This window comes from Pelodiscus sinensis, chromosome 16 (genome assembly GCF_052426305.1).
Source record: "Pelodiscus sinensis isolate ZL-2025 chromosome 16, ASM5242630v1, whole genome shotgun sequence".
In the NCBI taxonomy this organism is placed as follows: Eukaryota; Metazoa; Chordata; order Testudines; family Trionychidae; genus Pelodiscus; species Pelodiscus sinensis.
This window is the reverse complement of record NC_143067.1, coordinates 13713279-13734545: the sequence shown is the minus strand read 5'-3', so window position 1 is coordinate 13734545 and position 21267 is coordinate 13713279. Positions and strand designations below refer to the sequence as shown.

General features: G+C 40.4%; 2 protein-coding genes across 4 annotated transcripts in view; both read left to right on the top strand.

Moving 5' to 3' along the window:
- The window catches only part of PCBD2 (pterin-4 alpha-carbinolamine dehydratase 2), a 70893-nt gene extending 55828 nt beyond the window's left edge, over nt 1-15065 (top strand). For both annotated transcript variants that reach the window (XM_075900411.2, XM_075900410.2), the window contains exons 3-4: nt 8626-8706; nt 12317-15065. In XM_075900411.2, the coding sequence (XP_075756526.2) occupies nt 8626-8706; nt 12317-12412 (177 nt within the window). In that variant the 3' untranslated portion in view covers nt 12413-15065. The remainder of the gene's footprint in view (nt 1-8625; nt 8707-12316) is intronic.
- A 148-nt stretch (nt 15066-15213) lies between these two features.
- The window catches only part of CATSPER3 (cation channel sperm associated 3), a 28634-nt gene continuing 22580 nt past the window's right edge, over nt 15214-21267 (top strand). For both annotated transcript variants that reach the window (XM_025181207.3, XM_075900405.2), the window contains exon 1: nt 15214-20199. In XM_025181207.3, coding sequence (XP_025036992.2) covers nt 20087-20199 — 113 coding nt within the window. In that variant the 5' untranslated portion in view covers nt 15214-20086. The remainder of the gene's footprint in view (nt 20200-21267) is intronic.

The window sequence follows — 21267 nt, the reverse complement described above, 5'->3', positions numbered from 1 at the left end:
TGCTGGTCTGTATTATGTTACTTTAAATCATAGTGTCCCAACAGGATATAAATTATGAAGATTGTTACAGTATGTTTCATCCAATGTAAGATCAACAAATTGGAATAATTTTTATAGGAAAATCACAGTGCTTTGGCATGGTTATTGTTGAAGAATTTAATTTAACTTCAGATTTGCTCACATTATTTCTTAATATATAAAACACTATTTTCATGATGTATGAAGTATAAACATTTGTAGAATCAAAGGCAAGAATGCCTTTTCTAAGATTATATAGAGTGGAAAACTACTTAGAATAGATCAGTGTTTGTGCTTTTGCTGTCAAAGTGTTTGATATGGAGCTGACTAGCTAGTTTCTTCACCGACATAATTGTAAACAAGTGTTGCAAGCCAGAGACAGATTTCTTTGTGGCAGAAAGTGTAAAGGTTTTCAGATATTTTGAAAGCTTTAACATATAACTTGGGGTATTGAATTTACAGCTCCAATATAAATATATAGTTTTATTTTAGAGAGCAAAGCAAACAGGATTCAGTAATCTAAAAATGCAATGGTGATCAAGGATGGAAAACTTTAGCAGTCCTCATTTGTAGAGTCCTGCACAGATACAAAATTTGTATCTACAAAAATGAGCAGCAGATATCCACATCCATATCAGCAGATGCAGATACCTGTGGATATCCTCAGATTTGCAGGTTTCTATCTACAAAATTTATATCTGCATCTGCATCTCTATCTGCAAAAATGAGCCATGGTTATCCACATCAGGAATGTCAAAATGCATTTATGCAAGTAAATGTGTAACTGCTGATATTTTCAGCAATTGCTGGTTACACGCGGGGGCAAAGAGGGAGCCAGCTCACCATGTGCACCAGCTCCCACCTGTCCTCCCTCTCCCCCACTGCACTGCTGCATCAGAGGCAACAGTGTGGGGTGGAGGCTGTGTATAACCATGCACGTTAACCAGTGAGTGCAGGCCCACCAGTTAATCAAGTACACGATTACACTTTCACATCCTTCTTCTGTATCCATATTTGTGGATGCAGATACTAGGGATATGAAGGTTTAACTTAGGGCTACTCAATATGCGGCCCGTGGGCCCTTTGCATGTGGCCCGTGGCACCTTGAGCCACTTCCTGTGTCGCCTGCCTGGCTCATTGCTGCGGGTCCAGTGGCAGCATCAAGCGCTGAGCCACGCAGCTTTGAGCCAAGAGGAATGCGCAGAAACTGCCAGCTGGCAGGGTGGTGGGGGCAAAAGGCGGCAGCAAAGCACGCCTGCCCTGTCTGCCACAGTGGCAGTGCCTCCCCCAGCCAGGCCACGTTAGCGCGCGCGCAGGAGCTACTGGAGGCAGCAAGAGGCACGTGGCAGAGCTGGGCGGTGAGACAGCAGGGCGGCGGTGGAGCCAGGCAGCAAGGCCAGGGTGAGAAAGGTCTGGGCTAGGGCTGGGGCTTGGGTAGTAATCAATATAATGGTCTTCTGTTGATATATGTTTTAGTAGTTAAATTGCTGAACTGTCATTGCTCATTAAAAGTGCTGTCCTATGGGTGGAAATCGGGTAAATTTAGCATTTTATTAATATCAGCAGATCTGACTTAAATGGGGCCTGTGTGTTGGGTAGTCTTGCCTTAATCTTTGTATTCATGCCTGTCAGTATCAAAGAAGATATTTGCATACATTTGCAACTACATTTAAATTGCAGCCCTTGGCATGTGCTGTGGGTATCATTGTGGTCACTGGGGCTTCCAAAGTTGAGTAGCCCTGATTTAACTGGAGCAGCTCCCTGTCCTCTACATTTCTGGTCAGCATCTGTGAGACCATAATTTAAGGTGCTGTATATATTGCAGGTTCACTAAATCTCAATGATCAGGTAGTGTCAGCAGTAGACAAACATAAATTCACCTTGTTTGTAGGAAGTGCCAATGTTCTGGCCCCAGTGATATATGCAGCAGTCATCTCCAGTATATATTAGTATAACTCCCTGGGCCTGGGCCTGAACGTAGAAGCAGTGCAGAGGCTTCAGCTTATGTCAAACATTGTAGCCTGCCTTCATGATGGCTTAGTTGCTGGGTTTCCATCATCTGTGCACTATGGTCCTTCCACTGGCTCTAGTCTGTTGTTGTTGCCAGTTCAAAGAGATGCTCCTGGTTGTCAGATCAAGACATCAGCAACTGCTTCCCTGTTCAGGATGCCTTAAACTAGCTGCGCTTTTCTGGAGCAATGCAGAGCACAAAGTGCAGAAGAAAGCCTTTAAGAGGTGGCGATAAAGTTCTCTTAGTCAAGGAAGTTCAGTTGTAGAACTTGATCCCAGAAAGAATCCGCCTACTCCAGAATGTGATTATATTTAAGGCCTGGTTTACTTACCTCCTTTTCAGAGACAGCTTTCCCACCATTCTTGCAGTGATATTAAACACCTTTTTTTGTATATGTTTAATATAAAACCCAGTCAGAAACGAGGAAAGGCAGTTCCATGAAGATAGCTGCTTAGCCTTGTAGCTTTTTTTTTTTTAATATATGGAGCTATACCTATCTCATAGACGTGGAGAGGTCATTGAATGTCTCTTCTTTACCTGTTCAACATTGGTTGAATTTTTAGGTTTTTAAAAACCAAAATATTTAAAAAAAATAGTATTGCCATGTAACAAGATGTCTTTTTTAACACGGAAAATCTTCCCTAAATATAGTAAATAGAATTATTTAAAACTCAGATTTCACTTGGAGCAGAACAGAAAATATGTCATGAAAGTAAGTTAATCAAACCTAATGACTGACTGTAATCAATTGTATTGTTGAGCATACCTTTAATTTAGCTCAATGTTAAGCAACTTCTTCTGTCGGCTTGCTTGGCCTATAGATTGAAGTTAGCTAGTTACAAGAATTAGTGAAGTAGGTCGCATGCATGCAAGTTCCATAATTTGGAGCTGAGGCCTCCTGATGAGTCATTGTCTTTATTGTTATGTAACGCAGAGAGCGAAACTATACATGAAGAACAAAGAGGACAAATGTAACACATAGTGTGCAGTGATAATAATGTGTAATGGTATCAAGTGAAAGCACTATATATTCCAAAGTATAAATGCATTATGATGACTTGTATTATCCATTATGTACATGTATCCCATTAATAAATTATACAAACAGTTTTTGTTATTAAGTTGTAATACTGCAAAGACAGGTAGCCCTTGCACCATGTAGGACAAGGTTAATACTGCCCCGAGCATTATAATGATAGATTGAAATTAAAAAACTTAATGTATTTGTGATCAGCAAATGTTTTCCTTGGCTGGAAGATTTAGGAAGTCCAAAGACCCTAGGTTTATAACCTTTGCGTTTACAAACACATTTAATTAAGTGTTTGTTAAATTTCTGGGTCTCAGAACTATTTTTCTTGAGGAGCCCCATCTTTTGAGTAAAGTATTGTCCAAATGCTGTGCTCCGATGATACATTATGGTACTCTTATCACTGGGAACTCACTAGGCACATCCCCACAACATATCAGTCTGCATGACTTTGATGTAGTAATCATCAGGATAATGTTGACAAGCGTTATATAAAAGCTGTATGCTTAAAAAGTGTGAAGATGAATTGAGTCATTAAGACGTGTGAAAAGAAGAATAGCAAATTGGCAGAGGGATTTTGCAAGCCTCCCAAACCTGTTAAATACTGTACTCTATAATGCAAGGAGGGAGAAGGAATTTCATCTTTCCATTCACTCATAAAAGCAAATCATATAGTACAGTTTTTGCCTTTCTCAGGAGAAGCAAGTTACCTGAAGCCATATTTTGTGACATCATGTTCTGTCATTTGAAAAGTACAGTTGGGCCATTCCAGGGCACAACTTGAGGAAGAGGTACCCTATAGCTGAGCTAGTTTAAAGCACTTTTTCAATATAATTTCTTTTTTCATGAGTAGATGAGCAAGGAAATATTTTCCCAAAACAGACATGTAAATGTTGGCAACATCTGTCTTAGAAATTGCAACTGAGTTACTGCTGCAACTTCATTTGTGGGGTTTTTTTTTTTTTTTTTTGGTTTGTCTTTTTTCGTTTTGTTTTGTTTTCAAGTTCTTCCTTTTATGACTCCTAGAAGATAGAAATGGATCATTCAGTCTATTGCTCTGACAGAACAGGACTGTTCCAGACAGTAAAACTTCTAGTGTTATTTCTGCTCTCATTTAAGTGTTGCTTCCGTTATCTCTTGGAAGATTTTTCCATAGGTTAAAAAGTGTGTGACAAAATGTGTAGAAACGTGTATTTCTAAACTCTATTTTAGTAAAAAATTATCTAAATATATACTAAAATTACACAGTAATTGATATAACATATTCCTGTGGCTCCTATTATCTTCATACCTAAGTATCTTACAATTTTTGTAGAAATGTAGCTGTGTTACAATTTTTAATGTGTTTATCTTCACAACACCCCTTGGGTGCATCTAAACTGGCAAGATTTTGTGCAAAAGCAGCTGCTTTTGCGCAAAAACTTGCCAGCTGTCTACACTGTCCAATTGAATTTACGCAAGAGCACTGATTTCGTAATGTACAAAATCAGTGCTTCTTGCGCAAATACTTTCATGCTCCCGCTCGGGAAAAAGTCCTCTTGCGCAAGAATACTTGCGCAAGAGGACCAGTGTAGACAGGGAAGAATTGTTTTGCACAAAAAAGCCCCGATAGCTAAAATGGAGATCGGGGCTTTCTTGCGCAAAATTGCGTCTAGACCGGCCACGGATGCTTTTGCGCAAAAGCATCCTTGCCAATCTAGACGCTCTTTTGCAGAACTACTTTTAACGGAAAAACTTTTCCGTTAAAAGTATTTCCGCAAAATCATGCCAGTCTAGACGTAGCCCCCGTGAGTTAGGGAAGGACAATTTTATTCCTATCTTGTGAATGGGGCACCAAGGCATAGAAAGACTGTTGATCTCCGGTGGTATGGTATTTCCTTTATTTGGAATTGCTGCTTTTAAAACATTAAAATACTGCTAAGGTTCTGTGTTGTGAATGGGATATATATATTTTCAAATTAAGATCTTAACATGATGTTATCAGCGGTTAGAGCTGTCACAGACAATGTGTTAAGGTCAAGTCTGTGTTGGGACTTAATGTAAATAAAATACTTCACCAAAAACACTTGCAACCAGAAAGGTTTTAGCTGCCTTGTAAGCTGTACCCACCAATGCCAAATGTCTCTATCATCATGTGATTCATGCTGGGCAATGGTCTTGCACTGCAGACTGCTTAATAATTTTCATTATTTTTAATTAAAGTTGAAGAAGTGCAGACTCCAGCTCAAAATAAGGTTGGTCATGTTGCCGGAATCAAGTAATTACTTTAATTGATCACAAGATAGTTTCCTTGATCACCAATTAGACCAAATTACCGATCATGTTTCAAGACGTGAAGAAATGTCCAAACAGATTGTGTAATAGTGTTTTTGTATCTAATCAAGCCTAACTACCTTCCAGACCCAATTGTATTTTGTAAAAGGAAGGTTATGGGCCTACAAACATAAAGGGGATTAATAAACAATAGAGTTCCAATTCTTATAACTAGCAAAGGATGTATTTAGGGGCTTACTGAAGATTGCACTGGTGAAATTGCTCAGCTGAGCTGCTGCTCATTTTCTTAGTGTGAGATATGTGCTTTTTGCGCACAATTAAATATCCTATAATCAAAATAGGAAAAAGTAATTTAACGTGTAACATAGAAGATTGCTTTGGGTAAAGCAGGTTATACGCAAGTGTATGTACATACCCTTAAGCAGATATAATCTCCCACACACTTATGATATATGTATAAAATCATGATTATGGGATCCTTTCAGCTCTGACACATCCAAAAGCATTAACCACAATAGATATGTGGAATACTCTTACTACCTGTTCTCAGGGTTGAATTCATAGAAAAGGACAGTAAACATTCTCTGTGGAGGGCTCATTGATTTGGAATTCATTCCTCTTGTAGTAGATGAAAATCTGAGTTTGGCTATCATCAAGATGAAGTACAACTTTAATATGATGTTCCATTTTTAGCAGTGGGGAGTACCTCAAAGTCTGCTAAGTGGTGGAGACTGCTGGTCAAGAGGGTGGGGGGAAGACACAGAGAATGGGCTATGAAAGTTTTAATGATCATGATTGGTCACTGATTAATTAGTTCTTTAATATGTTTTCCACTTGAACTCAGAGTAAATGGTGATGGTTACATAATAAAAATAAAATATGCATTGAAAAATAGATGTGTATATATACATATGCATGCATACACATGTGCATATATTTGTACACAGATATCGAAACTGGCAGTGGTCATATTTTTCATGAATCCCTTCCAGTTTTGCCTATGCTGCATGATGATACAGAGGCAATCTAGTTTTAGGTGCTTTTCTGACTTCAGCATGGGATTAAACCTACGCTTTGGGAGCAATTTTATGTGTAATTTGGCATGGCCTTATAAATAGTGATGTTAAGGCAATGAATATTTTTAAAAATCTTTAAATAAAATGTAAATCTAGGAACTTTTAATAATGTCCAACTTATCCCTAATATTTAGTGATGAGTTTACTGTTTTATGCTTCAAAGTATCTTGTTGCATTTCTTGAAATTTTTGAAACATAATTGTTCGCTCCATGTGAAATTAAATCAAACTAGAGTTTCAAGGGAAGTTAGAAAGGAAAAATTGCTTTTTAATTCCTGATAGTTTGGTCATTTCCAAATGACAAACCTCATTGAAATAATTTGCTCTGATTGTAACATTTTCATTCATCTGACTGGCAAAGTGACTTACAAAGTCATACTTCATTTAGGCACTGACTCTTTTTCTTAAAATGTTTGTAATTTGTGAGAGAAAAAAGACTGAAACTATTATCAACTATTATGTTAGTTATTGACCACATGTTTGTTTGAAATAGTCATTACTTGATGGAGCATGGACCATATACAGACGAGTCTATAAATTAGTGCTAAAAATGACCTTAACAGGTAGGTCTATGTCAAGATACTAACTTATGGCAAGTATTTTAATATGAACCAGATCATGTACATGGGTAGGTTTTTTTGCTTAGCAGTGTTAATTTAGGCTCTGATTTTCTGGATGGGCCCCTACATTTGTGCAGAACTCATTGAATTCCCCTGGGCTTTAGGCAGACATAGGGGCTTGCATACATGGGTCCTATTGTAGAGTGAGTTCTGGATTTGCATGGAGAGTTTTATAATACAGTGATTCAATTATTTTTGGCAAGGACCTCCCACAATATTTTCTCCTTGAACTTGTGGTTAAAACCTGTATTGTGGGAGACTGGGAGGTCTGTATTAGTTCATTTAAACCAAAATATTTTCTTATTAAGGAGAGACACTCACATGGACACACTCTCCCTCCACCCCCAAACAAAACAAAACCCTAAGATTCAGGGCAAGTCACTGGAAATGAACTCTGTTCCTGAAAAATACTGTGTGTATTGATAGTATAGCAGAGTGTTTAACTTGTGTTATGTGAAATAGCTGGTGGAGGAAATGTGGGATGAAGTCTCAAATTGTGTGACTGAAAGGTTTTATTTGTCTCTTTTCAGCTGTCAGCCCAATTTATTAATGCTGCTAATTAGCTTACATTTGACCACCCTCAAACTAAGTCCAGGTCTATGCTACCAGTTTCTGCTGGCATAGCTATGATGGTCGGGAACATGGTGAGATGTTATTCCTGACTAACATAGCTGTTCCTTCTGGATCCACTAGTATAGAGGCAGCTGTATTTTGTATTTACCTGTGTAGCTTGTTTCGGGATAGTTTTAGTATATGATAGAAAGTGAAGTTTTTCCTGTAAAGCTCTATCCAAAGGAGTGCTTTGCTATTATTGCACACCAGTACCACTAAAGAAATTTTAATATAGATTGATTCCAAAACATTATTAATACCTTTTGATCCCTGAGTCTCAAACCTGCAAGTCTTAGGACTTTTTGGGGAATCTTCCTCCCTTTCTGGGATATGTTCTTCTCTTTTGCCATGCCAGGATATAGATTTCCCCAGCAGGACCAATGGATTACAACTGCCCAGTTACCATTGTTTAGGAAATTACTTAGGCTGGGGTGTATCAATGCCACCAGGGGAAGTTCAGAATTTGGGAGCGGGGGGTGAGATTTGTGCCACATTTTAAATCCTGAGCATTTCTAATTGACTTGTGCTAAGTATATAGCATGTGGTCATTTATGTTAGTTAAAAGCTCCCAGTCCCCAAACATTCCATTAGCCTTTGTTGACAAGGACAGCTTTTAACATAGGCTTGCTAGAGGGAGTGATGACTTGGAGCATTATTGCACTGGGAAGTTGTAATCCATTGCAGATAGAAGCCAGCTAAAAAGAAAGACATGAGCTCTGAGAGTCTATCCCTGGAACAAGTGCTGCAGAAAGCTGCGTTGGCAAGGGAAAAGTGGAGATAGGAGAAGCAATCCAAGGAAGTTGGAATGCTTCAAAAGCTGATGAACTCAGAGAACTCAAAGAAGGGTACAAAAATTATCAAGTACATAAGGGCCATACCTGTCATTGCCCATCACTGGGCTTTTGGACTATATCCGTAGATCCGTAACATTAGCCTTAATGCATGCTCCGAACAGATGAAATATTTCTCTGTGTTATTTCTCTCCTAGGCTTTTGGATTTATGACACGAGTTGCTCTGCAAGCAGAAAAGATGAATCATCATCCCGAGTGGTTCAATGTGTACAACAAGGTAATACGTTGAGTAACTTTTTAGGTACTTTTATGAACAATTACTAGGCCATATCAATATATAGAACATCAATTTCTATCACTCCCTTTTACATTAGGAAGCTTCTATACATCAAAAGAGAGAATGACTTTACCCATGTAACTCTTCTGCCAGGTGGAGCCAGCAACAGCCAGGGCCGGGTTGAATACGTAGGGGTTTCTCTCCATCTATCCAACATAGAACTGGCTTGAGCCACTGCCCAGTAAGCTGGGAAATTCACACACCAATCTTAGGTGCCTCTACTTTCCACTCACAAGCACAGTCTGAGTGTAGAAAAGAAAGTTTAAGAAAAGGGAGGGAAGTAACTTGGAATTAATTTGGGAAAACACCACAAACAGGGTTCATAAACATAAACCATGAGTAAAAGTCCCACCCCAAGTAGGTTGGGCAGAGTGCTTTTCCTCCCAGATTCTTAAGTCCAGCAATCTAAATGTCCCCTTCACATGTCCAACCCTTCTCTGCATCCCACTCATAGTTGCTAACCTTGGTCAGTGCAGACCCAGAGTTCAGAGGTACATCTGCAGAGTTCACCTCTCATCCTGGATGGGGGAGGTAAAGAGGCATCTTATTCACTCCTCTGGTCACTTGCCATCCATCTGCTCACTGTTCGCCACTGCTGCTCTGCTTGCTGCTTCTTGTACCTCTCCACCCCTGGCCTGCTGGCCACTTGTTGCATCATTGCCTTGCTCTGCCTTGCTGGCTGTCAGTCTGACACTGCCTTGCTGGCTGTCAGTCACCATCTGCTGCCATCCACCTCTTGATGGTGACTTCTGCCCATCACTCTTAGATTATTTCAGCTCCCATTTGATTTCACTCTTTGCAAGCAGGATAGACAAAACACAACCAAAATTAACATAAGAAAAGAGGCTCTTAATGCCTATTTAGTTCTGCTCTTTGAAGTTGGGAGGGGGAAAGGTCAAACTGGTCCAGGCAAGGGAGGGTATGCAGTCTCTTGACCAGAATGACCTTTTCTCACATCATCTCTTTGTATAGCGCTCAGTTAGCAAGGTTCTCTCTCCTAACTGTGAGCACTTACCCTTGGAACAATTTAGCAGAATCCTACTTTTCTGTATTTCCACAAAATTACAAATATTGGTAACCATATTTTAGCTATCCCTGCATTCAATACAAACATAGCTGGTGTTGGGTCACAAGTAAGTGTATTACACTGAGCAAAATACCACTCCATTTGGTGCCTATTTCACAAATCTCAGCAAAGCAGATGCAAACTATATTTACATAGATTCACCCAGGGTCTCTTCCAACTAGCTATAATGAAAGCACTCCTTCAGATCCTGCTTATGTCTATATCTTTGTGGATTTTAAAAGAATACAGCCACTCCCTGACTTATGAACACACCGACTTACGACCATACTTATGACCAACCTCCCATTAACCCCATTATAGTATTTTCGAGTTGAGAACCATGTACGTCAAGTTTTTTGAACAGCGTGGGCAGTGCTTTTAAGGGTATTTCCGACTTACAACCAAATCGAGTTACGACCTGGTGTTCGGAACGTAACCCGTTCGTAAGTCGGGGACTGCCTGTATTTGCAAAGAACATCCAGTCCTCCTGATGGGCATTTTATTCATTTGTCTGTCTGTTTGGGTTGTGCCCACAAAAGCTCATGATACCATATACATGTTTTGTTAGTCTTTAAAGTGCTACTAGACTATTTGTTGTTTTTTAAGTTTTTCCTATTACAGACTAACTCAGCTACCCCTCTGAAGCTTTTGTTTCTTTTATGTTAGATTAGACTGATCTTTCTTCCTGTTGTTATCATGGTAATGCGTGTTGCATTGGACACACCATGGAAGTGTTTAAACCTCAAATTGTTCTTACCTTCTATACTTGTATAGTACACATCATATAACTTCTCTGGCCAAGATTTCCTAAAATTGAAGCCTAAAGTTAGGCCTCTAAATCCATGGTTAGGTCATCTAAATACATGCTCTGGTTTTCTCAAAGTCACTCATCAGCTTCTTTGATGACTGTGGAAGTTAATAGGAGCTCAGAACTTTGGAAGCAAGCCACTTGTTATGGTGCCTACACAGGAGGCTGAAAAGCTACCTTAGAGACATATTTTGAAAATCTTGACTCCTGAATCCTAGTGTAACTTCGTAACAAGTGACCATTTAGATGCATTGTGACCGTCATACGAAAGGCACTACTGCAAGAGCAAAATTATTACTTTTGTTTTGCTTTCTAATGTTCTCCTTTTTCTTTTGTCGCTGGTAAATATATACCACACATACCTATAATAAAACCAGAGACCAGAAGAATGATGATGCATACACATAACGCAATGTTTATTTCTGACTGACACAATGTGTCATGTATTTTTTAAGATGGGATTAATTGGCACTGGGATGGTCTCAATCTTTTTTAAACAGTAAAGCAAAATTAAATACATTTTAATTAGAGGCTTAATTAATGTGTCTTAGAGACACATTAAGTGATGGTTGAACAAAATGCTTATCTCTCACTCTAGAAAATCTTGACTTCCCAGCATGTTTAGATTTTCTTTTTTTGTAAATCCCTGCTAAACAGGAACAACTAACAATGAAGCATGTGGCTTGTCATTTGGGTAAGTCTAAACAAACTCGTGCAGGCAGCCAGTATCATAGCGACATGTATATCAGTCTGTTTATTTTTTCCTTTCAAAACTAATCTGCAAAGGGTTCACCAGTTTCTTCACCTTTAGGATACTGATTTTTAACATAATGCTCCAGTTACTTAGTTTGGTGTTTGCAACTTGGTCAATGACCTGAATTCTTCATGAAACTAATATGTGGAATTTAAATGTGAAGAATGAGTAATTTTAATCAGATGCTACCTCTTGGATGAAACCCAGATACATGAAGTGTAAATTACTTTTTTACTCTGAAGCATCTCTTTTTGGTTAGTCTGCAGATTCTGCTGAGCCTGCTCACCTTGTAATTGACTCATAGGGGCTATGTCTAGACTGCATCCCTTTTCCTTAAAAGGGATGCAAATTAGACACATCGCAATTGCAAATGAAGCGGGGATTTAAATCCCCCCCGCTTCATTTGCATAAACATGGCTGCCGCTTTTTTCCGGCTCGGAACTTTGCCAGAAAAAAGTGCCAGTCTAGACGCGGCTCTTTCGGAAAATAAAGCCTTTTCCGAAAGATCCCTTATTCCCCTTAAAATAAGGAATAAGGGATCTTTCGGAAAAGGCTTTATTTTCCAAAAGATCCGCATCTAGACTGGCGCTTTTTTCTGGCAAAGCTCCGAGCCGGAAAAAAGCGGCAGCCATGTTTATGCAAATGAAGCGGGGGGGATTTAAATCCCCGCTTCATTTGCAATTGCGATGTGTCTAATTTGCATCCCTTTTACGGAAAAGGGATGCAGTCTAGACACAGCCATGGTGTCTTACAATTTGGAAAAATAGTAAGATCCCAACTCTCATTCTGCAGGCAGGAGTTTTAAAAAAAATCATTAAATAGCACCCTCCCCAGATTTTTTTTTCAAATTGAATTCTCGTCTGTCTTAATTGAAATGCTATGAATGTGAATTGTAATCCATTTCCTTTTGTTTTGCTTATAGGTTCAGATAACTCTTATTTCCCATGATTGTGGAGGACTGACCAAAAGAGATGTGAAGCTGGCTCAGTTTATTGACAAGGCTGCTGCTTCTGTGTAGTAACTGAATGTTGAAAATAGCATGGCCTTCAGACTGCTTTATATTTGAATTTTATCATTAATTCAGTGAAATGTCCCACATTCTAAGTTGCTGCTGGATCTTGTATTATAAAATGATTTGTAATAAGACTAGTTTAGCAGCAGCAGCAGCATTAAAAAAAAAAAAAAACCTAACACTTTATCAACTCTTTAGTCTGAGAAAATTGCCAAATTCCTATATTTATCATTACTAGTCATGCATACAATACATCAGACAAAGCAACAAAAGTAATTCTAAGCAATCCTTCCTTAGAAATTAAAATAATATTTTCACATTAAAAACCCAGACCAGAAGTATGATTCATCATTATTTCCCAATAGATAAAAGCCAGAATGACTGCTGGAATCCTTCCAGAGTGTTAAGTATTCTCCAAGCCCATAGCCGAGTCACCCTTCAGCCCTACAGGGAGTAATAGCAGTGAGGTACTGCCAAGTGTACATGCCTTGTTCTTGATCCTAGCTGGCAGGACACTTCATAGGTTTTTCTATACTCTCGTATGCAAGTGCTTTTCAGACCTGTCACCTTCCCAGTAGCAGGATATTGAGGGCTTGATCCTGCAAGATGCCTTTATCCATCAAAGCACTTAAGCGCACGAATAGTCCTGCTGAAATCACTGGAAATCCTTATGTCCTTATGTGACGTGTTTAAATATTTTGATGAATTGGGACCAGGGAACTCGATATTGAGTCCTTATTTTGTAATAGCATTCTCATATTTTATTAAAGTTCATCTGTAGGAAAAGCAAGAGTGGACAGGCCTCTGTCACATCAATAAGTGCTGCCAGCAGTAAAGAAAGCAATGTTAGCAGGTTTCTCTTGATAAGGGGGGTTAATCCCACGGTTCCCAACCTTTTTGATACCAGAGACTGGCAAACTTGTTCACAAACTTTTGGCGGATTGGCAATGTTTTATTTGTATATTCATTATGCAAATAAAATGTTGCTGGTCTACCAAAAGCCCTGGCCCTCAGAGCCTCCCAGTACCAGCCCTAACCCCTAGAACCTTCCACTACCCCCCAGCCACTGACCCGAGTCGCCTGCACCAACCCCCCCAGTGCCAGTCCTCCACCCCAAATGCCTCAGTGCCAGCCCCCGTCCCTTAGAGCCCCCTACCACTAGACCCCCCCAGTGCCAGCCTCCTTTTTCCAGAGCCCCATTGCACCCAACCCTTCCAGAGCTCTCCCCAGTGCCAGTCCACAATATTAGCCCCATCCCCGGAGCCCCCCAGTGCCAACAATGCTCTGAGAGCCCCCCACTACTAGCCCCACTCCCAGAACCCCCCAGTGCTACCCCCTGCCTCTTAGAGCCCTCCAATCCCAGAACTCTCTAGCATTAGCCCCACTCCGCTCACCTTGCCCTGCACTGCCTCCCAGCTCTTACCTGAGCACTGCTGTCTGCATCATGACAGCTCTGGGGGCCTCCCCTCCTGCCACGGCTGTTGGGAGAGGTGTGTCCTGTCTTGCCTCTCAGCCAACCAGTGTCGGGCAGGGGCGGGGTCTCCTCCCAGCTCTGGAAGAGTGCTTTACTGTGTGGCACAGCAGTGTGCCGGGCTCCGTGTGGCACTCCCACTGTCAGCGAACTGCTATTCCGTGGCCGGGAGGAGATCTGGCCCCTGCCTGGTGCTGGTTGGCTGAGAAGCGGGGAGGACACACCTCTCCCAACAGCCGTGGTGGGAGGGGAGGTGCTGGGTGATGTTCCCCAGCCCCTAGAGTTGCTGTGGCCTGCCTCCAGACCACAGACCAGTGGTTGGGAACCACTGGGCTAATCTGGTGACCCATTTTCTAACAGTTAAAATAATTTGTAAATTTTGTTCTAAGAGCTTCAGATCCTACCAGCTAAGTTTAAAATCCAGTTCTTACAATATCTGAAGGTTATAAAGTCTGTGGTCTTCATTCTTACTGAAGCCAAAATTCCCATAGACAGCAGTGGCAGTAAAGATGAAAAAAACAGACCCCTCTCTGCAGTACTAAGTGTACCCAACATGCACAATCAAGTCTTTTTAATAATTATGTTGGTGTTTCACTACCAGGTTGATTGGCACATTATAAATGCGTAGTGACACCAGAGGTACAATTATGCTAACTACTAAGAAACTAGGTCTATACTGAATGATGTCTTTTTGTACGTTAGGTTTGTGCTCTACTTTTTGGATGAAGTACAGTAGCTGCCATTCAAATATTCCCATCAATAAATTTGTAAAAGATAAAGCGTAAAATAATTAAGAAATGCCATATTATACACTTCTAGACAACAGTTGTTAATTGGTAAGTTTTTTAAATGAGCAGTTTTCTAGATGAGCATCTGTAGGCTACCAAGTTAAAACTAAAGGAAACCAGTCTAGATTTTATGCTCTCAAATGTCTATCCCTTAAAATCTTTTTCTGAATTTGTATGAAAAAGGATTTATTTGACATGATTTTAAAGTAATCACTGCAGCAGGGAATTAATTAAAAATATAACTGGTGTCTTGTGTTGCCCAAAGTTTAATAAATCTAGTAGTGAAGGCTTGACAGTGCCTCTATAATAAGCTCTAAAAACAATTCTTTTTTTTTTTTTTTAGAAATGATCTATTTTGGAAAAGCTTTGGATAAGAACAATAAAATTTAATTCCTCCTCACTTTGTTCCTGTATAATCATTATATGCATGTACACGTGACAAAGCTGTTTGGCATTGACAAAACGTATATCTAGTTACTGGGAGGTCTTACGTTTAAAATATTAATATTTATTTACATTCTCTTAGGAAAAAAATCCCCACAAGTTCGCTCAGAGCAGTGTTCTCTAGTGATGTCAGGTTGCAGAGTCTTGTTATTTTTCATGTCCGTTGATCAGTAATAGAGACTAAGCGAAATAAATAGGAAAAAGTGAGCAGTCCATTGGAAATACTTGTATTTCAGCATAACTTTTTGGGATAACATTTGCTTAGCAGCTGCCTCATCTTCCTCTCCTGATTATTGCAAAGAGATGTGAGGTACACTCCGTGAGTATTGCTGTCTAAACTTTGTTATTTTTTTAAATGAAAATAGTAATGAAAATTTGCTCATGCCTGTTCAAAGACTGTTGACTTCAGAGACAAAACCTAAGGGGAAAATCCTGGCTTCTTTTAAATACATGGGAGTTTTGCCATTGGCTTCAACGGGGCCAGGATTTCACCTTAGCCTCAGAGGCAATTTCCTTTCCTCCAGTCCCTCTTGAATTTTTTGCTAACCTGCTATTGGCTGTTTCTATTTCCTGCACTCCAACCATACCTGCAGCACCTCAGCAGAAAAAGCAATGATGCTCTCTAGGGCTTTGATTTGCCCTACAGACACCAGATCCTTCTTTCATTACCAAAGTCCGTTTTTAGGTTTTGACAGAATTCTTAGCATTTTTGAATTGTGTCCAAACTGTGTTGAACTTCCATCACACTTCCCCACCCCTCAATCATTAGCTTTTGTAATAAACTAGCTGCTTTCTGTGAAGCAAGTGGCAATGGAATCTTGGCTCTCTACTAACTATGCTGAAAAACCTCTGGCTTCCCTTTCTATATCTGGGAAAGATTAAGGAAGCATAAATCAGCCATCTAGTTCTAGTTTGCAGTTTGTGCAAGTACGTTCCTGCGTATAAGTGTGTGCACTATTGTTATATGTTGAGAGACTCTGTTAGATACTGAAAAGCTGAAAGAACAATCACATAATTCACTATTGACCCCTTTGTTGGAGTTTAGAGATTGTATAATAGTGTCTCCAAAGACACAATAGTGTAACCAAAGAAGTGAACGGTACTATGCTCAGTTGAGACTGTCTTGGAAATGTATATAGGAAGAATTTAATTACTGAAATTGCATTTTTGTAAGGACTCTTGAGGTGATGCTCCTCTTGTGAAAAATGCCAGTGGGTCTTTGATGACCAAGAACCTCAGTTTCCAGTCTTGTCTGAAAAACAAAACCTCTAGCAACATAATGCGCCATCACAGCAGGCTGGTACATTAGGGCAAAACTTCCTATTGAATCATAAATACCAATAATATTTTTTTCTAGTAGCTTTCACATTCTAGTACTGACTGGTAACTGCTCTGCTTAGCCTTCAGAATTGCATCCCACCACAACATGGTGCACCTTTCCCTTACACTGGCAATGTTTCCCTGCTCATTGCAAGGGTCAGTTCGTGGCCAGTAACCACTTGGTTATGTTTTATAGGAATGATTTTTGTCTCCAGGTTGATTGTGGTGCTGATGAGTGTTTGGATAATCTGTCATTAAACAGCTGTATCCTTGAAGGTAACTTCCCTACATCTGGATTAATTTAGACCTCTTCCCAGTTGCCAATGGGATCTCCAGTTTCGCAAGACAGTCTAAAACAAGTTAAGCAAATTCCCCAAAAAGCAGGCGTCCTCAGTGGATTGTTCAGCAAAAAGTGCAAGAACCACATTGGATACTGGGTCTCAGTGAGGTAATTAAAGCAATGATTATAATCACTGGCAGGATGGCTGGCTTCTGCTATTAGAGTGATGCTATTACAGTGCTAATATCACCAAGGTCACCAAATTTCACTGTTTCCCAGTGGCTGGTGTGTCTGTTCCCACTTTGAGCAGTCATGTGATTATAATCAGAGAATGGACAGAGCTAAAGACATTCTTCTCATCACAGAATATGTATGAAAAGAAAACTAACTTTTTCCTGAAAATTCCTGTAGAACTGCAGAGGCAAAACAGGAGAAGGGGGGAAAAAAAGAAGTGAAAGGATACAATAATTGAATTTTGCCAGCTGAAGCAGGAAGTAAATCCATTCGCCAGTAAAGCATGTCCAGCTGTCTACTGAAAACCAGACTGTTCATAATCCTACCTTATTACTCAGTTGTGATGGACCGGTTGTGGAAGAGAACCTAGGCGGGCGGCTCTTTCTTTTGGTATTTCTTTTAATTGTCTCCATTTTTGAAAGAATAGCACAGAAGTCTGATAGTCTAGAAACAGAATTTCTACGTTCATTTCCAATAAGTGACTCTTGATTCATCAGAGGAGAATCAAGGTCTTTTCATTAAATATTGTTGTATTACCATTTCATTCTCCAGACATGATCTGAGAAACACTTTCTGTTGTGCTGTGATGCCTAAGTCTCTGGATCTGTTCCAGATGATAAGAGATTAGATAGACGATCCTTTGAGATTAGACAGTAGTCAGAATATATTCAGAGTATAGATTCATAGGCATAAGGCCAACTATGATCAGCTAGTTTGACGACCTATATAGCACAGGACAAGGAATTTTTCTTACACGATTTTTCCCCTCAAGTCTGTAACTTCTGATGGAGGTAGACAGTCTCTCTTAGAAAGTCACTCAGTCTGGATTTTTTAGTGCTTCAAATGGCAGAATCCATTAGGGAAGTCACAAATATAATATTAGCCATGTAATTAATAAAAAAACACTGTCAGGAATGTGTTAACTGCAGTGCTCAGATGCTGACGCCTGGACCTGTAGGACTTGCAGCTGCCAGCTCTTGGCCATGTGATGCTGCCGGCCCAGGCCATGTTGTGGCGGATCTGGCTAGGCTGCTGGAGACTGCTCCAGACAGGGTAGTCATCAGTTAACTGGTTACCTGTTTATTAGTAAGGTTAACCAGTTACCTGTTTACATTCCTATAATCCGATACATCCGTAGATAAATTGTTGTGAAAAATCTGCACCTTTATTTTTAGTCTGAATGCTTCAGTTTCTAGCCAATGGACCTTGCAATATCTCTGCTACATTTAAAACCCTCTCTACTGTGGGAAGAGGGGTTGAATGTGGCAAGGGAAGTGAGTAATGGGAGAAGATACCATTCACACTTTCTGGTGCTGCAGGAAGAGCTGCAGAAACAACTACGAAATTAGCATCTTCCATCTTGCTCTTCTGTCCTTTTTTTGTTTTGTTTTAAAGAAAATATAATTAGACTGGGGGAGGCGGGAAGGGAGGAGATGGCCCTTTTAAAATTTAAGCATATAAAATGAGTTATAATTTCTCACCACATTTCTAATGCTTTCAGATTGAGGCTGCTGCTTTACTTTGCAATAAAGCAAAATTGAACAAACTGAGCCATTTGATTGGTGGAATGCTCTTGGGCCCCGTTCGATTATATGGCCCTCAAGCACAGGCCTAATTTTAAGCTTTAGTTGAATTACTCCTGCTTCAAGTTAGGTCTGCTCTTTACAGCATTGTTGAATTGGGGTCTTCAGTGTATACAAAGAGATCTTCATTTACTATTTGTCTCATGCCTGAATTAAAAACTCTCACCTCCGACAGTTTGCTTCTGGAAGTCTTGTAGAGAGAACCTGGCTAGCATCCAGCTATAAAAAAAGTTTTTCTTCCACTTCTTTGGCCCATCACAAATAATAAATAGTAAAAATGAATATTATTTCACCTCATTCCATGCATGTCTGCAGTTTTTTAAAAGAATGTTTGCCAGGCTGACATATAAATTAGAACAAACAGCAAAATTGCTTGCCTGACTCACTCCCACATTGTTTTAGATTATTAAAGCTTAAAGAATTTTAAAACCCTTGTTTTCTTTCCTCTATTTATACTGGCTGTTTGCTTTTCTCTGAGGTGAGGCAGTGAAATAGGACTAGTTAACTTCATGCTTATTTCTAATCACTTTATTGCCCTGGTCCTCCTGCACTGATGTGGGGACATGAGGATTAAATTGGAAATGCAGAGTAGAGAAACACAGGGCTGGACTAAGGGACTCTGGAGCCGCAGACACAGTATAACTTGTACCTCTGTCCTTGTGTCCCTGCCCTGTGCTAGCATGGTGGTAGGAGGGCTCCTCCTCTGTCAGAGAGCCTGGGGCAGCAGCATAAGGCCCAATCTTTCCCATAGAGCAGCATCAGTGTTCTCCCATCCAGACGTAGCTGCACCCTCCCCTATGTACACATCTCATCTGTTTGGATGGGTGACTAGATTCACTGCACTATTCACCTGCCTCACACACAGTCCTCTGTTGGGGTGGTGTTGACTGAATCTCACAGAGCAGCACATCTTGGAGTTAACATTATACTGAGACGCATGAGGAAACTGACACCTTTCAGACCATGTGCAGACTCAGGCAGACATCTCTCAATTGGTTACATCTGTGCCATACTTTTCAAACTTTTCTTCATAACTATGAGGGCTAGCAACTTCCTAGTGAAAGCTGTGGTTCTGATGTGATCATCATGTGGCTCCAGGATCCAGAATCCTAGTCATAGGGTTATAGTACCCATAGCTTAATCTAGCCCTAAGGAAAATCTTTAAAATTGAACAAAAATGTACATGGAATTAAAATATTTCTATCAATATTAGCTTTGTATGTACTTTTAAAGAATCCCCTGTCCATTTTGTGCCTAAGGTGTTTGGCACTGTTAATTTAATGTTGTATTATATTTTCACAACAGTGAATGTTTGTCTTCTTGCCTTATTGACTCTTCACAAAAGTTTTCATTTGTCCAGCACTTTGTTTCAAGTGCTGACATATCATTTTTATACCTGGAAGTGACCTCATAAAGTGATGATGTCAAATAGAAAATTCCATTCTCTTCTATATAGAGAATTTCCGTTCCTTGTGGTTGGCCTTGTGCTTTCTGGGTTACTTAAGGGAATACATTTTGACCACCTAGATCTCTTAAATGAAATAATCTGAAAGTGAGAGTATGGAGCCTACAGAATCTTTTCATCAGAGACGACTTGTGTCAGACTTGGTGGTTGAAAAATTTAAGTCCTCATCTGATGCTGAAGTGAAACAGTCGCTGTTCTGGCGATGTAGGTAAGTACTTGATCAAGGTCTTTTAAATACAGTAATTCCTCATTTAACACATGCCCGCTTAACACGTTTTCGCAATAGCATGATTTTTTTTTAGGGAACATTTTTCAAACAACACGACCCCATCCCCACAATAACATGATTTCCCCTAGGGCCAGCTGGTGGCTGGCAGCTACACGAGGCTTCCCCTGCCTCCCTGCAAAGCGGCAGAGGTTTGCCGCTTGCTGTGCCATTCCCCGGTGACCTCTTCTGGCCAGATGCCTTGCGTCCGGCCAGAGGGGGTCACCGGGGAACTGCACGGCGAGCGGCAAACCTCCACCGCTTTGTAAGGAGGCCGAGGAAGCCGTGGGCAGCTGCACAGGGCTTCCCCTGCCTCCCTGCAAAGCGGCAGGGGTTTGCTGCTTGCTGTGCCATTCCCCGGTGACCCCCTCTGGCCAGATGCCTTGTGTCCGGCTAGAGGGGGTCACTGGGGAACGGCGCTGTGAGCGGCAAACCTCCACTGCTTTGTAAGGAGGCAGAGGAAGCCCCGCGCAGCTGCTGGTGACCAGCCAGCTGGGGAAACCCAGCCATCGGCTGCAAGTCCCCTCCCCTGTCCTTCCCTTCCCTTCTCCAGAGCCAAACACCTCCCCTCCCTGCTATAACCCAGTCCCCTTCCTCCCCCAACCTTATGTCCCGCTGCTAACCAGTGCAGGCTGGAGCTGCGAGCACATGTGCGCTTGAAATGCAACCCCCGCCTTTTCCATTATTTTCAATGGGAAAATTGACCCCGCATAACACGTTTTCACTTAGCACAATCATTTTCTGAAACATATCTACCGTGTTAAATGAGGAAATACTGTATGTATTTTAAGTTTTGATCTACAAAGAAACTACATGTCAGATTCATCCTCCCTGTAACTCTGCACTATGAAGGGATGAATTTATTTTATTAAACTGAAGGAAAAGGTTTTTTGCTTTTTTATTTCACTGAACTTCTGTGATTATTTCAGTAAGATATTAATGAGGGAGGCTGTTTGTAAACATGCATTTAAATATCAATGTTTACCCTAGTGCCTTTACATTGATTGCTAA